The following is a 14,355-nucleotide window of genomic DNA, read 5'->3' on the forward strand; positions in this document are numbered from 1 at the left end:
AGTGGAAGTCAGCCGCATTTTCATTCTCAGCTTTTTTTAATGCGTTATCAAACTGGTCGACAAACTCTTTCAAGTTCGTCTTAGCATTAACATACCCTTCAAAGAAGGCATTCATGCTCTCACTCCGCTGCGTTGTACTCATTCCAGCCCAAAAACAGTCTTTCAAGAATGTTGGAACCCAGTGCTCATGATCAGCATATAGACTTTGTAACAAGACATTTTTATGCAAATTGTACGTGATAATTAATTGAACCCAACTTGTCTCAAACCCATCAACACTTTGGCTATCATACACACTTCATCAATGCATTTTTCATCACAGTTTTGTAGGAACCATAAGAGCCAAGCTTTTCCGGCACTTTCTTCAATATATGCCACAGACAAAATCTATCGGGTGTTTGGGAAAACAATACCAAATGCATTTTTCATCGTTCTATCTTGGTCAGTGATAATAGCTTTAGGAGTTATACCATCCATACACTGCAACCAAGTCTGGAATAACCACACAAAGGTCTCTGTATCCTCACTAAAAATCAAGCCTGTGCCCAAGAGAATTGACTGCCCATGGTGATTTACACCAATAAATGGTGCAAATGGCATTCCATATCTATTCGTCAGGTATGTGGTGTTGAATGTGACCACATCACCGAAATATTGGTAGGCTGCTCTACTACGGGGGTCTGCCCAGAAGACATTCTTTAACCTCCTGTCATCATCTAAATCCATCAATGTAAAGAACCAGGGATTTTTGTACTGCATCCTACAAAAATAGTCTTGAAGTGCACTAGCACCACCTGCGCCAAGTCGTAGATGTCTTGTTTTGTCGATGTAATTACGACAATCTTTCTCCAAAAATGGAAGGTTCTCAAACCCGCCTGCGCCAACAACAAGAGATCCAAATCTCTTGTTCATTCGGACACCAACCATATCATTTGTATCTAGAACTCTTTTTACAGCGTCACTCACTTTTCTATTACATCGAAAGAAGCGAGATTTCTTTGGACTAAGGCCGTGTTTATGGATATTATGAACCGTAGTCAACCGAAGTTTTCCATCACATTTTAAGGCATTAATCTTTGCCTTACATTCTGTCTTTCCAGTCGGACGTGGGTTGGTGAAATCGAAAGTTCTATTACGGGCCTTCCCACCACGAGCACAAGCAAGGGTGACATACCTAACAGTCTCATCTTCTTCCCTCTCAGTCCTTTTTGTCATCACCCCAAACTCGCACTTCTTACCATAATTCTTATAATAACTCAGTAATTCTTCAAGAGAATTAAACTCCATCCCCAACTTTGGCTCCTCAATCATATCATCACCATCAATATCAACATTCTGAGATGTCCCGACACTGCAATCCTTGTTTTCCTGTGGATTTGGTTTATCCTCATTAATTTTTTCAACTGTACAGGATGTACATGGGGCTTTAGTCTCCCCACCACCGAGTCTATTAGAATCTGACCCAACTAGTATGCATGTAGTGGAGCTTGTATTGATGAGAGGAGTTGGAGTTTCTATATTATGTGGAAATGAGTAACCAGCATTTGGCAGAAATCCCGATGACCATGTAGGCACTTGTCCATAGTAACCATGCATGTAATTTGGGATGTTTGGATAGGTTGATGGTATGTCCTGCACGCACACGTTATTGGATAAAGTTATTGATGTATTTTGAAAATAAATATCAACTCAATACATTCCAATGTTAATGATATATTAAATGATATAACATACTGCGGATGATGGATTTGAGATACATGGTGTTAGTGTAGATGGTTGTTCTTTCCCGTTACCCATGCCGAGAGGGTTGAAAACTATTTGTTAGAATTGAAGTACTAGATATTCAGTTACCCCAATATTTTGACCAATATTCATTATCTTTGATAAGCTTTTTAATTTATAAATCTCATGTATACCACAGTGGACTGCAAAACGGTTTTCAAGGATCACTTTTGGACTTGACCGACCAATTGACTCCCAAACATTTGACTCAACAATTACAAGTTACAATTGAATGCTTGATCAAGCTGCTTCCTGTGATGGAAAACTCAATTTCTTGCAATTTTCTACTACGTCAACTCTGTAACATCATCTGTTAGAATATGAAGCTAAAGTGGCTACTAATAGTTCCCCAATTACTAACCTATTTGAAGTTGACAACAATTTTAAGCTCTTGAATTTAACAACAATTTGTTCGGCTACCTTCACTGGGAACAACTAAAATGAAAATTTGTTCGGCTACCTTCATTGGGAACAACAATTTCTTCGGCTCTTGAATTTAATAGCAGATGGTTGCCAGATTTACAGCAAACAAACGCGGGTTCTCTTCCTCTCACTGGGAACAACTAAAATGAAAATTTCAGTTCAATGTAGAGTCATTTGTGAGATTTTAGCAGATCTACCTATTGGATCTAGCTACTTCAGATAATAATATACCTTAATAATCAGATGGACCAGTCGCTCTCTCCCCCACGACGATGAACGCGACTCAAAGATGCAAACGAGTCCCACCACGGCGACCGCAACAACCAGTTTCGCTCTCATACGACGAGGAGAAGAAAAGCTCGGCTCAGATGAAAATGGAAACATAGAGACCAGACGAGGAGAAGAGAAGCTCGGGAGTGGCTCTGATGAAAATGGAAATCCACAGATCAAACGAGGAGAAGAAGAGAAGCTCAGGACTGGCGAAGAGTGGTGAAGCTCGAAAATGAAAACACACAGACCAGACCGAAGAGAAGCTCGGGGGTGAAAATGGAAATGGAAATCAGTGGCGAAGACGAAGCGAAGATGAAAATGGAAAACCATTTCATTTCCCGCTTTTCAATTTTTTTTTTAATAAATCAGCTGAAGTCAGCTGGGGACGCAACCCCGGTTGCCCCTAGAAGAACTGTAAAAAAACACATTAAAAAATCGCCACATAAGAATTGTATATTTACATTTCTTAAATAACACTATATTAAGAACAATAATAGATTTAATAAATATGCAGATTTATTTAAATTATTAAGAAATTATAATTTTTTCCTGATGGAAATTTATAATTATACTAACAAACCTGTTATTGTTAAATTTAATACTTATAGTTGAATGTGTATGTTGTATGTTTGTCATTTTCAAAATAAATATATAATGTGTTAATTTTAAAATTAGAAACTACAGTAGTAAGTGCTAAATAATTTTATAATATAATTATAATATAAACTCTTATCCTTTTAAAAAAAATATTAAACAAACTATAGGACATTAGAAATTGTATGGTGCGGTTTGGATAGTGAGATGAGATGATTTAATATTATTATTGTTTTGGGAGTTGGAAAGGTTGAATTGTTTATTATATTTTATATGAAAATTTGAAAAAATTGTAATGATGAGATGAGATGAGATAAAACACTTTCACTATCTAAATCTACTGAAATAGTGTTAAATTTCATGTTAGTTTCCAAACTATTCAATTTATCTGGAAATGAAAGAAATATTTAAGTTTGGAAATTATATATCTTAATGAATCATTAAACAAAAATCATTAATAAAAGGAGAAAAAATTATATAATTACAGATTTCTACTAAAATATAAAAATTCAATTCAATATTTACAGAACTCAAAATTAAAGGAAATAAAATGCTCCACAACATTAAAATTTAATTTCTCAAGATTTTGTTTTTATTATTAGAATTTTATGAAGAGTTGATAACAATTTGGAAGAAAAAAGAAAAAAGAAAAGACTATAGGCCAATTGTTAAGTCCAAACTAATTTGTAGCATTATCTATTTTTCACATTAAAGCCCAAAAAACCAAAAGTCAAGTCCAACCCTCCCTCCCCAATTTTAGACGACAAGCCCAGCCTTTCTCCCTTGACTAGGGGTGGGCAGCCGTTGCATCACCCCATTCGCTCCGTCCCCGCCTGGGTGGGGCAGGGGATCTGCTCCGTACGAACGGGGGGTGGGGCCCCCGCCCCGCTCGGTAATTTCCCCGCCCTCTCCCGCATGTCTAAGCCCCCTCCCCCGATTCCTTTCTCTTTCTCTCACTCTCTTTCACTCTCACTCTCTCAATCTCTCACTCTCTTGTCCTAGACCCAAACTCCCAAACTCTCTCAATCTCTCTCGAACTCTCTCAATCTAACTCTCTCGATCTCGTTTGCCATTGAAGTAGTAGATGCCGGCAGATGACTCGATTGGGTTTGTTGTAACAAACGCCACTGAGTTTGGGGGAGTCGAGGAGAGGGGAGGAGGGGGGCGAGGGGCGGACGGATGAAGGTCCACCCCCGTACCCCGTGCAACGGACATGGTACCCCGCCCCCGCATGGATGGAGGTGGATTACGGGGGAAAAATCCCCACCCCCGCCCATGCGGGGCAGGGGATGGTGAGGGGGTGGCCCTGCCCCGTAAGGGGCAGGTAGCACCCCTACCCCTGACACCCCCCTTAGTCCTGTGCAAAATTATTCATGACCCAACCTGCTCGATTGAAACGACTCGACCCGCCCGATGAAGTGAAATTAGAAGCGGGTCATTTAAGATAAAGATGCTAAACAACGGGCGAATGCGAAACCCACCTCTTCTCAGAATCTAGAAGAAAAAAGTCAAAAACCCTTGCCTCTCTCTATCTCTCTCTCCCTCTCTCATACGGCACTCGACAGATGGGTCTTTAAATCTCTCTCTCTTTCTCTCTCCTCGACCGCCACTCCAAGATCAACTCGATTTACTGAGGTATGCTCCATTTTCTCATACATATATGTTTTGGGATTCTTGTTCAAAACTCTCTCTTGATCTGCATCTATTGTTTCCGTTTGAATATTAAAGAGCCATCTCTCTTTCTCTCGTTGGTGTCTTGAAAAAAATGGAGGAGAAAATAAAAAACTCAAAATATGAAAAAAATCCCAATGTTAGTTACTTTAAAAATTACAGGCATACACGAAAAAATCCCAGTGTTAGACACAAACTCAAAATAAGGCGCATACCCTTTTGGCATTCAGGCATGTCTGCCAAGGAAGAGTCCCCTGTATGTTTTGTATATGCACATGCACGAAGTAATATAATCCACCAAAATCCAGAATCAACAGGGGCTACTTGCACTCTCACCAAAGTCTGCAATCAAAGTTTCTTCCCTTTAATTTTTAATTAAAAAAATACAAAATATAAACTATTTTTAAAAATAAAAATAAAATTTAAAACGATATTTTTAACCCAACCCGAACCATTCGGGTCGGTTTGTATTCCCCTGGGTATGGCAGCAGGTCAACTCTGGTCGGGCCAAAAACATGTTGGGCGGGCTAATGTGCAAGCTTACCCAGTGTTTTAAATTTCGTACCATACTGTACCAGCTGGTACAGTCGAAATTTTTCGTTTCGACCGTCCGGCCGGTACATATACTATATATGTTCTGTACCGGCCAAAATACTGGCCGGTACCGGCCATACTGGCCTATATTTCGGCCGATACAGGCCGATATTTCAGCCTGTGTTTTTTTTTTCATTTTTTCAAACTATAAACTTATTTTTTAACTCCTAATTCAGACTAGACTATTTATAATTTATATATAATTTATTTATATATAGACTATTATTTTGAAATATAATTTTTATATATATTTATATATATAATTTATTTATATATCGACTATCCCGAAACGTTATCCTGAAACGGTATCAATATCGAAATATTTCGTTTCAGTGCCTTGACTGGTACGACGTCCAGTACGATATTCAAAACATTAGGCTTACTCCCCTCCCCCCAAATACTTTCACACGACACCGTTTCAGCCAACATCCACCAACTCCTAAAAACACTGTTTCTCCTCTCCCACTCACTCTCTCTCTCTCTCTCTCTCGCTCTCTCCTTCTTCCCCACCTCGGCCAACAACCTCACCAGTTTCTCAGAAATCTCTCTGTCCTAACACCACGTCTTCCATATCTCTCTCTCTTTCTCTCTCCGTTACTGAACAACGCTGCCTCTTCTCTCCTCGTGTCGCCATCTCGCCGAGGTTCCACCAACAACAGCCGCCACACTCTTCCACTCTCCGTCTATCTCCGTCTCGTAAATCCTCTGTTCCGCCTCCCTCTCGTTCTTTCTCTTCCGTCACTCGGTCCCAATCTCTCCTCCCTTATCTCTGTTCCATCAAGTTTCCACCAAGAACAACCGCAACCCTCCAGAAAATCACACAAAACAGTGTGTGGTCTCAACAGAAAGGACGAAAACGGCAGCCGTCGGGTCTGGGTGTAAGGATCTCTGAGATCTCCCCACTCTCTGTTTCTGTAATCGTCTGAGGAAATTTTTGTTTTCTTGTTTAGATCTACACATGAATTACAGATTGTTTTTGAATTTGGTTTGGTTTCGTCTATGTGTATGATGTTTTTACTCAACTTGTAGAAATTTCAGCATCTTACATATTGGGTTTGATTTTGTCTCATGCATATGCATATAATCTATTTAATCATCCTGTAGAAATTGACACATCTTCGACTGAGAGAAGAAAGAAGAAAAAGCATACCCACCCTCTGTTTCGTTTCTGGAATCATCTGATGTATTTTTTTTTTTTTTACATCTAGACATGTATGACAAATTGTGTTTGAATTCGGTTTGGTTTCGTGTATATGGATATTATTTTTACTCAACTTGCAGAAATTCAAAGAGATTGTGTTTCGGTATGATTTTGTCTCATGTATATGCGTATGATCTATTTAATCATCCTCTAAAAATTCAGACATCTTCGACTGAGAGAAGAAAAAAAAAAGCATACCCACGAGATTCCGAAATTCAGAACGTAAATCAATTCGAAGGCCACCGAGAAGTTTGTATGGAAAAGTGAGGAATAGAAGAGATGAAAACACGAGAAAGAGGAAGGAAAGTGTTTCTGGAAAGTTGAGATCAAATATGTACAAAACGTGTAAGAGATAATCTTGTAGAAATGTAAAAAGACAACAAACTTTGTCGACAAACGAAGAGGAAAAACAGAAGAGAACTGAAATTCGTGATAAAAGCAGGGTCAAAAAAGGAAAAAAATTAATGGTCGAAAATTCACTGTTCATCTTGCATTCGCACTTATTTAACCAAGGTAGAAAAAAGAGCATTTGTAGTATTGATTTTTTTATTTGAATATTTTCATTTTTTGACTTGTTGGAAGCAGATAATTTGATGGAAGGACTGGTGAGTTCTCAGATGACACTCATTGGTGCTCATTATAGGCAGCTTAACTCTCCTTTCCTTCCTGCATTTTCTCTCCAATTCAAAAGAAGATTTGATATCAGTCGAATTGGGATGGACAAATCTCCTAAATCATTGAAATCAGTTACTGCTTCTGTTCAACCATTGGAAACCTCAAAATTGGGTCACTCGAACAACACTCTGCCATCCAAAGGTTATGTTCAAACAATGTATCTTACCATCTTTAAGTTTTAAATTTGGAGGAAAAATGGGTTCAGTTCTAAATATTGAGTGAGTACTTTTTGATGCAGTTGAGTCCAATACTTAACTCGCTTCAATCCTTATTTGCAGTTGTGGTGTTTACTGTTTATTAAACACAACAAGATCTAGTAAATTGATTTTTGGTATATATGTTCCAATAATGGAGTTTACTTAGCTAGATATTGATTTTAGATTTTATTATAATGAATTGTTGAACTCTTTAAATATAAACTATGTTCTTTTTTGAGGTTAATTTTGGACAAGTTTAGAATGATATTTCTGTGGCTGATGTTTGCCACCATAAATATATAGATGTCCTTGATTTATGGAGGAGTGCCAATGCGGTGTGCTTCGATGTGGATAGCACGGTGTGTCTGGATGAAGGCATTGATGAACTTGCAGAGTATTGTGGAGCTGGAAAGGCTGTTGCAGAATGGACTTCTAGGTTGGATTTCTCACATTTCATTATAATTATTTCAATCGGTTTAGTGTTAGTGCCTATGTCTGACTTCGGTTTTGGATTTTGCTAGAGCGATGAGTGGTTCTGTTCCTTTTGAGGAAGCCTTGGCTGCCAGACTTGCTTTGTTCAATCCTTCCGTTGCCCAAGTCCAGGACTTTCTTGAAAAGAGGCCCCCAAGGTGTGAGGGATTTTTTTAAAAAAGATTTTATTTATCTTGAGCTAGTATTGACTTGTTTTCTTAATCAGGTGGGTGGCATAGTTTAATTGAAAATTAAAACTTTATTCTCCAATTTGTTTCATATAGCATTTGACAACAGGATTTGGCCTTTGAGTGTGAAAGCCTCACCATCTTTCTGCTGGAGAGACATAATATGTAGTCCTACCTCTAAAGTTTCTATTGAAAATGAATATCAATTCTAAATGACACTAATTTGGATGTTGTCAAAGATGCACTGTGCTTGCACCCTATCTTATGAAACACGAAGAACAATTGAATTTCGGTTGAGATAGGAGACCTTCTTGCTCATGAGAGGATTCATCATTTTTTGTTATTGAGTTTGCTTTTATATCATTGCATTTCTGTGATTTTTAATACAGTTGCAGTTCTTGTTTTCTGTTCCATGAACCCATATATAAAATCAGCAGCTATTGTAAATGTTTCTGTGTGGAAAATATTATGAAAATATCTAATCTGATATTTTCTACATGGTTATACAAAATTTTCCTGAGGTTTTTCTTTCAAGGATCTGTACAATTTGGATGAAATATATTGAATTTGCTCATGAATGGCTCACAAAAAAATATGTTTTATGAGATTCTATCAATTGTTAGTTTGACGGCATGGTGCCAACAAAGTTAGTTCCATGTTTGCATCCTTTATACAGTAAGTTATCGAAACATAGTGGAAGAGACTTTTGCAGTCATCATTTTAATAAATTCAAGTTTCCTTGCAACCATTTCTGTAACAGTCAACCAAGTTCCCAACTATGTCAAATGCAAGTTCCGTGCTCCAGCCGTAAAATTATTGTTGAAATGATCCCTCCTGTTTTCAAGGGTTAGTGAGTTGTCGGATTAATATTATTGTCTATTGTATTTTATAGTTGTAACTTTCACTACTATAACTATTAGCTTATAGAACAAGTACACGAAGCATGGAAATTTTAAATGGCAGAGCTTAGGCTTGTCAAGCCATTAAAACATAATGGCCATCATTGGTTTCCTACTACAGATTTTATTTTGTTTCATACTGAGTCATGCCATCAAATCGAAACTCTGAACTGTTTATACAATGGAGATATCACCATTATAGGTTATGATGGTGAAGAACAATAATTACAAACATAATTGCGCTACTTGGTATTCACAAACAATCTTGCATAGTATAGATCTGGCTTTTTGTCTGTTGACATCTATTTTTTCTTTTGCTTTCCACTGGATGACTGGTAATGACCAATAGTTTGATGTTAATTTCAGATTAAATGGTATTCATGACTTCTACTTTTTGATGTGTAGGCTTTCTCCTGGCATAGACGAGTTGGTCAAGATGCTGAAGGCTAATAATACCACTGTTTACCTTATCTCTGGAGGCTTTCGTCAAATGATCAATGTATGCTGTCAAATGATTACTTATAAAAAAAAATGCTGTAAAATGATGGAAGTCTGTTGCTTTTGTATTTTTCCTAGAAGCATTCATTGATGAATAATTACGTACAATCATACATATATGTTCCATGTAGACCCTTGCAATTTTATTCATTTAGTTGGACAGTATTTGTGGTCAGTCAATCTTAGGAGAGTACTGTAGCATGTGATGTTCTTTCAACAGCGTTGGATTGCTATTTTGGTGGGGATGCTAAAATGATCCAACTGAGTCAAGGAACATGTTGAACTCCTTAAAAAGGAAAAGCTTCGAATGATGACGGCACCTTGGAAGTGCTTTATTATTGTACATACTGTATACTAAGAATATTTTATTAGAAATTATTAGAACTAATAAATAGGTATTTGTTCATTCAATACTTAGATTTCTTCAATGTCCTCCATTTTGAATGCTTTAGAAGGTTAACTTATTTTGTGATCTACTTATAAAAAAACTTATTTTGTGATCTGACATATCAACAGTTGTAGGGCTCATAGAGTTCTTGTTTATATGGGATTCGGTATATGGCATCTACTTTTTCAAATTGGGGAATAAATTGAAGAGCGGATTACTTTTTGTAATTATTGATTAAACAAATTATTTTGAAGCCTGTTGCATCAATCCTTGGGATTCCACATGAAAACATCTTTGCCAATCAATTGCTATTTGGAAGTTCTGGGGAGTTTGTGGGGTTTGACACCAAGGAGCCTACTTCAAGAAGTGGAGGAAAAGCCACTGCGGTTCAACAGATAAGGAAGGCAAGCCTCTTAGCTGTTTGTTTAATAGTTGGTTGTTAAGAATGTTTCTTGTGGAGATACTAAACTTGGTTTTCCAGGCTCATAATTACAAGGCATTAGTCATGATTGGGGATGGTGCAACTGATCTTGAGGTAAGTAAAATTCATCCAAACTTGAAATTGGATCCATGTGTCAGTTTTCCACAAGTTATCACATTTCAGTATGTATTTATACAAGGAAAATAAATAAAAATAAAAAATAAAAACCTGCAATGGTCTTTCCATCAACTCAACTTGGTTTTTAGGAATTGCCAAATTTGTATTTTTTTGCCCATTCCTACAGGATAGTCAAATTAGATAGACTTCCACGATTATCCTCCACTGGGACTTATCTATGAGTTTCCTGCCAATGTGAATCTTCTGCTCTTTTAACTTGTTTTGTTCCCAAATATAGGCTCGTAAACCAGGAGGTGCAGATTTGTTTATATGTTATGCTGGTGTCCAACTTCGAGAAGCTGTTGCCGCTAATGCTGACTGGCTGGTTTTCAGTTTTAAAGATCTAATGAACTCCCTGGAGTAGCTTGGAGTTTTCTGAGCCTTGCACTTTTTTTTTTTGAATTTTTTGATGATTAATTTTTTTGTGGCCCACTGGTCAACTGCATTATAGAAGTGTATTCATCCCATTTTAAGTTTACGAAACTTAATGTGAGGAACTAAAAAGGTTATCATCTAATGCCCTAGTCTTGTAAAATATATATTATTTTTTAATTGTTGTTACCCAAGGTTTGAGAGGAAATGTAATATTGTGGTGGGTAGTGTGTGGTGTGTAGGATGATGAGTAGCATAATTCTTTTGCTTTCTAAGTTGGTATCATCACTAGAGTCAGATGAAAACTCAGATATGTATATTATCTGTGTATTCTTCATATACATCCATAATCTCAGTCTGGGAATGTGGAGAAAGCTTGGAGATCTGTTTTATCATCATCTCTGCTGAATAAGGCTCAAATGAAAAAGATGGTGTACCACTTTCTGCTAGCAAATGTCCACTGGTATTTCTCTTGTTTAGGACGGTGATTTCACTTTATCTAATTTAACAAGCTACTCAATTTCTTCCAAATGATTGTTTCAAAAGAAAGAAATTCAGTCATCAAACGTTGGTAGGGTTAGTGAAGCTTCAATTAAGTTCCAAATCGTCTGGCTTGAGTTCTAATATTCTTGGACAGAAGTTTACAAACTAAATTGATCTAATATGACATGATTTTACATTTGGCTATTTCACTCAAAACTTATTTACATATTAGATTATCTATATATTAGTCAAAATAATAATAAAATATTATAAATTTAATAATTTTTTTCAATTATTTTTGTTCTATTAATTTTTTTTTTTTTTAAAAATTAAGAGCTATATGGGAATATTAATGTTATACAATATGAGACTTGGAATATACAACTATTCATGATACAAAAATTAATTGAAAAATTAATACAATCATTCAAGTATACAACAATTAACGCTTTTAACGATATAATGAAAAAATTGGGTTTAACAATTACTGCTATTAATGCAATAGGAATAAAAAAAGATTTAATTAGAAGTCAAAATCGAGGGAAGAGAGAGAGAGCTTGTAAGGAAGAAAATATTTTTTATTTCCTTTGGTCATGCTACAATGGCTATCAAATATGACCTAAAGAACTAATTTATTTTAGGCCTTGTTTGTTTTCCAAAAACATCTCATCTCATCTCATCTCATTTCACCTTATCATTACAACTTTTTCAAATTCCCACACAAAATAAAATAAACAATTCAACTTTTTCAAATCTCAAAATAACAATAATATTAAAAAATATATTCTAATAATATTTTATTCAACTTTTTAACTTTAATCTCAACTCATCTCATCTCTGAAAACAAATGAGCCCTTAGCTAAAAGTCATCCATTTTTTCATTTGCATAATCCAATACAACACATTTTGGGATTTTTTTAGCTAAACTCTCCATTGGATTGGCATTTGCATAATCCAATGAGAGAAAAGTTGACACATTGCATCCTATTTTTTAACAAGAAAATAAGGACCGCCTCAAAAAATTAAAAAATTAATATTAAAAAATAAAAAATTGAAGTATAGAAATTTCATATCCTGATTTTTAAGCCAAGAACGTCCAATTTTTTTTTTTTTTTTTTGAAAATTTGAAAAATAAACCCAATACATTTTGTTTTCCTTTCATTCTGAGTCAAACCCACTTCAGCACCTGCAAAAACGTCCTTCATGTTCTCTTCACCGGTGTATGTCACCGTTGTCTTCTTAGTAAGCGGGGGATTGCTAGGATGTAGCCTAAAACTGCTCCCAGCGATCTATTAAGCTACGGGACGTTGAGATAAAAAATAATAAATAGTAATAAAAAATAATTAATAAATAGTACTAAATTATTTATAAACAGTAGCAAGACTTCTTCATTTACCAAACCTAACCTTCACGATGTGACAAAAATAAGGTTCACTCGAAAAAAAAAAAAAAAGGTTCCATTCTTGTGATCACGGTTTCAGATTCTCCATGGAGGAAATGGTAGCAAAAGACTGAACACAATTTCAACTAAAACAGACTCTGGAACTAATTATATGCAAATAGCAGAACACCATAAGACCAAGCTACACACCGTGCATCCCTAACCAGTTAGCTACACCTTAAAATCTCAATAAATATACATATGTGCTTCTTCTTGTCTTTACTCCTTCAAACCAGAAAAGAAAAAAAAAATAGAAAGCATATAGTTCCAAAGCCAACACAATGCTGTAAGAAAGCAACTCATACAACAAAAGGGAAAATTGAAGAAGAAAATCAACTCGCCACTACAAAGCACAAGCTTGGCATCTAGGAGCCATGGCAATGAAGAGCTAAAATATCAAGTGGTTGGAAATACCCATTATTTGATAGTTTCCTCTTCTCCTTCTTCTTCTTTGGAGGCGGCAGCCGCACCATTGCCATTGGTATCCTACACTCTAAGCATTTGGGCGTTAAACAACCAGCCTCACAACATACCTCCTAATTTCCTTCATGATCACCGGCCAAATAATCACTCTCCCTCTATGCCCAAAGAGCAAGAAAAGTCCACCTAGAGAAGGTGTGTGTGGGCAGCTTTCAAAGTAGTGGGAAGAATTGAGAGCTTGATATACACAACTTGCCAATATTTCGTAAAAAGCGCGCCTTGATGTTGAATGTGTGCAGAGGCTCGTTCTGGAAGTTGCTAGTACCTTAAACCAAATTTGTGGTCCTTGTGAAGATAGTTAAGCAAAAGTGTCATGGCTACGTGTCGTAAGCACGCTAAGCTTTGATCTACATGGAGATGCACGTACGGCAGTGCTTTGAAAATGCTAGGAAAATCTTTCAAATTTGTTGTTCATGTATTTTAATTAATTAATTAATTTAATGGTTAAGAAATTGATTATTAGTAAAATTGTATATATATATATATTTTTTATTTATTTTTCTTAATAATTAAAAATATTTAAAAATAATCAAAAGATAAAAAACAAAAAAAAATTATAACTAGCTGGTAAATGCTAGCATCATTCTTTAGTTTTTAGCTCTCGTTTGAATGCTGAGATAAGATGAGATGATTTTAGATAAAAGTTAAAAGTTGAATAAAATATTATTAGAATATTATTTTTTAATATTATTATTATTTTGAGATTTGAAAAAATTGAATTAAGATTTAAAAAAGTTGATTTGTTTATTATATTTTGTGTGAAAATTTAAAAAAATTATAATGATGCTATCAAATGAAATGAGTTAAAATGGTTTCTCGATCCAAATGGATTAGTCACTACTTTTGAATTACAAATTTGGTGCCAAGTCTAAATCGGGGAAAACGCAGGAAGTTTGTATACCATTGGGTTTGAAAAAATGGACGCCAATGATTGTATACATGTTCCAGACAGGAATATTTGGAATCGTTACTAATTTTGCTTTTTATTACAGTTTTTTTTTTTTCTTTTTAAGGCTGTAAATATATAGGACTATTCTTTGAGATTGATTCGGTCAAACTTGAATTTTACTTTATTTGTTTATTAAACGAATTGTTTATTAGTACAAAATTATCATGTATTATTAAATAAT

General features: G+C 35.6%; 2 protein-coding genes across 2 annotated transcripts; one reads left to right on the top strand and one right to left on the bottom strand.

Moving 5' to 3' along the window:
• Nucleotides 1-387: 387 nt before the first annotated feature.
• On the bottom strand, nt 388-1,596 carry LOC108994170 (protein FAR-RED IMPAIRED RESPONSE 1-like). The gene has a single exon (XM_018969288.2). It carries the CDS (start codon nt 1,594-1,596, stop codon nt 388-390), a length of 1,209 nt encoding a protein of 402 aa, XP_018824833.2.
• Nucleotides 1,597-5,744: 4,148 nt separating this feature from the next.
• LOC108994213 (phosphoserine phosphatase, chloroplastic) lies at nt 5,745-11,202 on the top strand. The gene is made up of 8 exons (XM_018969343.2): nt 5,745-6,212; nt 7,121-7,351; nt 7,711-7,843; nt 7,929-8,036; nt 9,371-9,464; nt 10,106-10,255; nt 10,333-10,386; nt 10,688-11,202. The coding sequence occupies exons 2-8, from the start codon at nt 7,129-7,131 to the stop codon at nt 10,811-10,813; spliced, it is 888 nt and encodes a 295-aa protein (XP_018824888.2). The 5' UTR covers nt 5,745-6,212; nt 7,121-7,128; the 3' UTR covers nt 10,814-11,202.
• Nucleotides 11,203-14,355: the final 3,153 nt, after the last annotated feature.

Source organism: Juglans regia, chromosome 2 (genome assembly GCF_001411555.2).
Source record: "Juglans regia cultivar Chandler chromosome 2, Walnut 2.0, whole genome shotgun sequence".
In the NCBI taxonomy this organism is placed as follows: domain Eukaryota; kingdom Viridiplantae; phylum Streptophyta; class Magnoliopsida; order Fagales; family Juglandaceae; genus Juglans; species Juglans regia.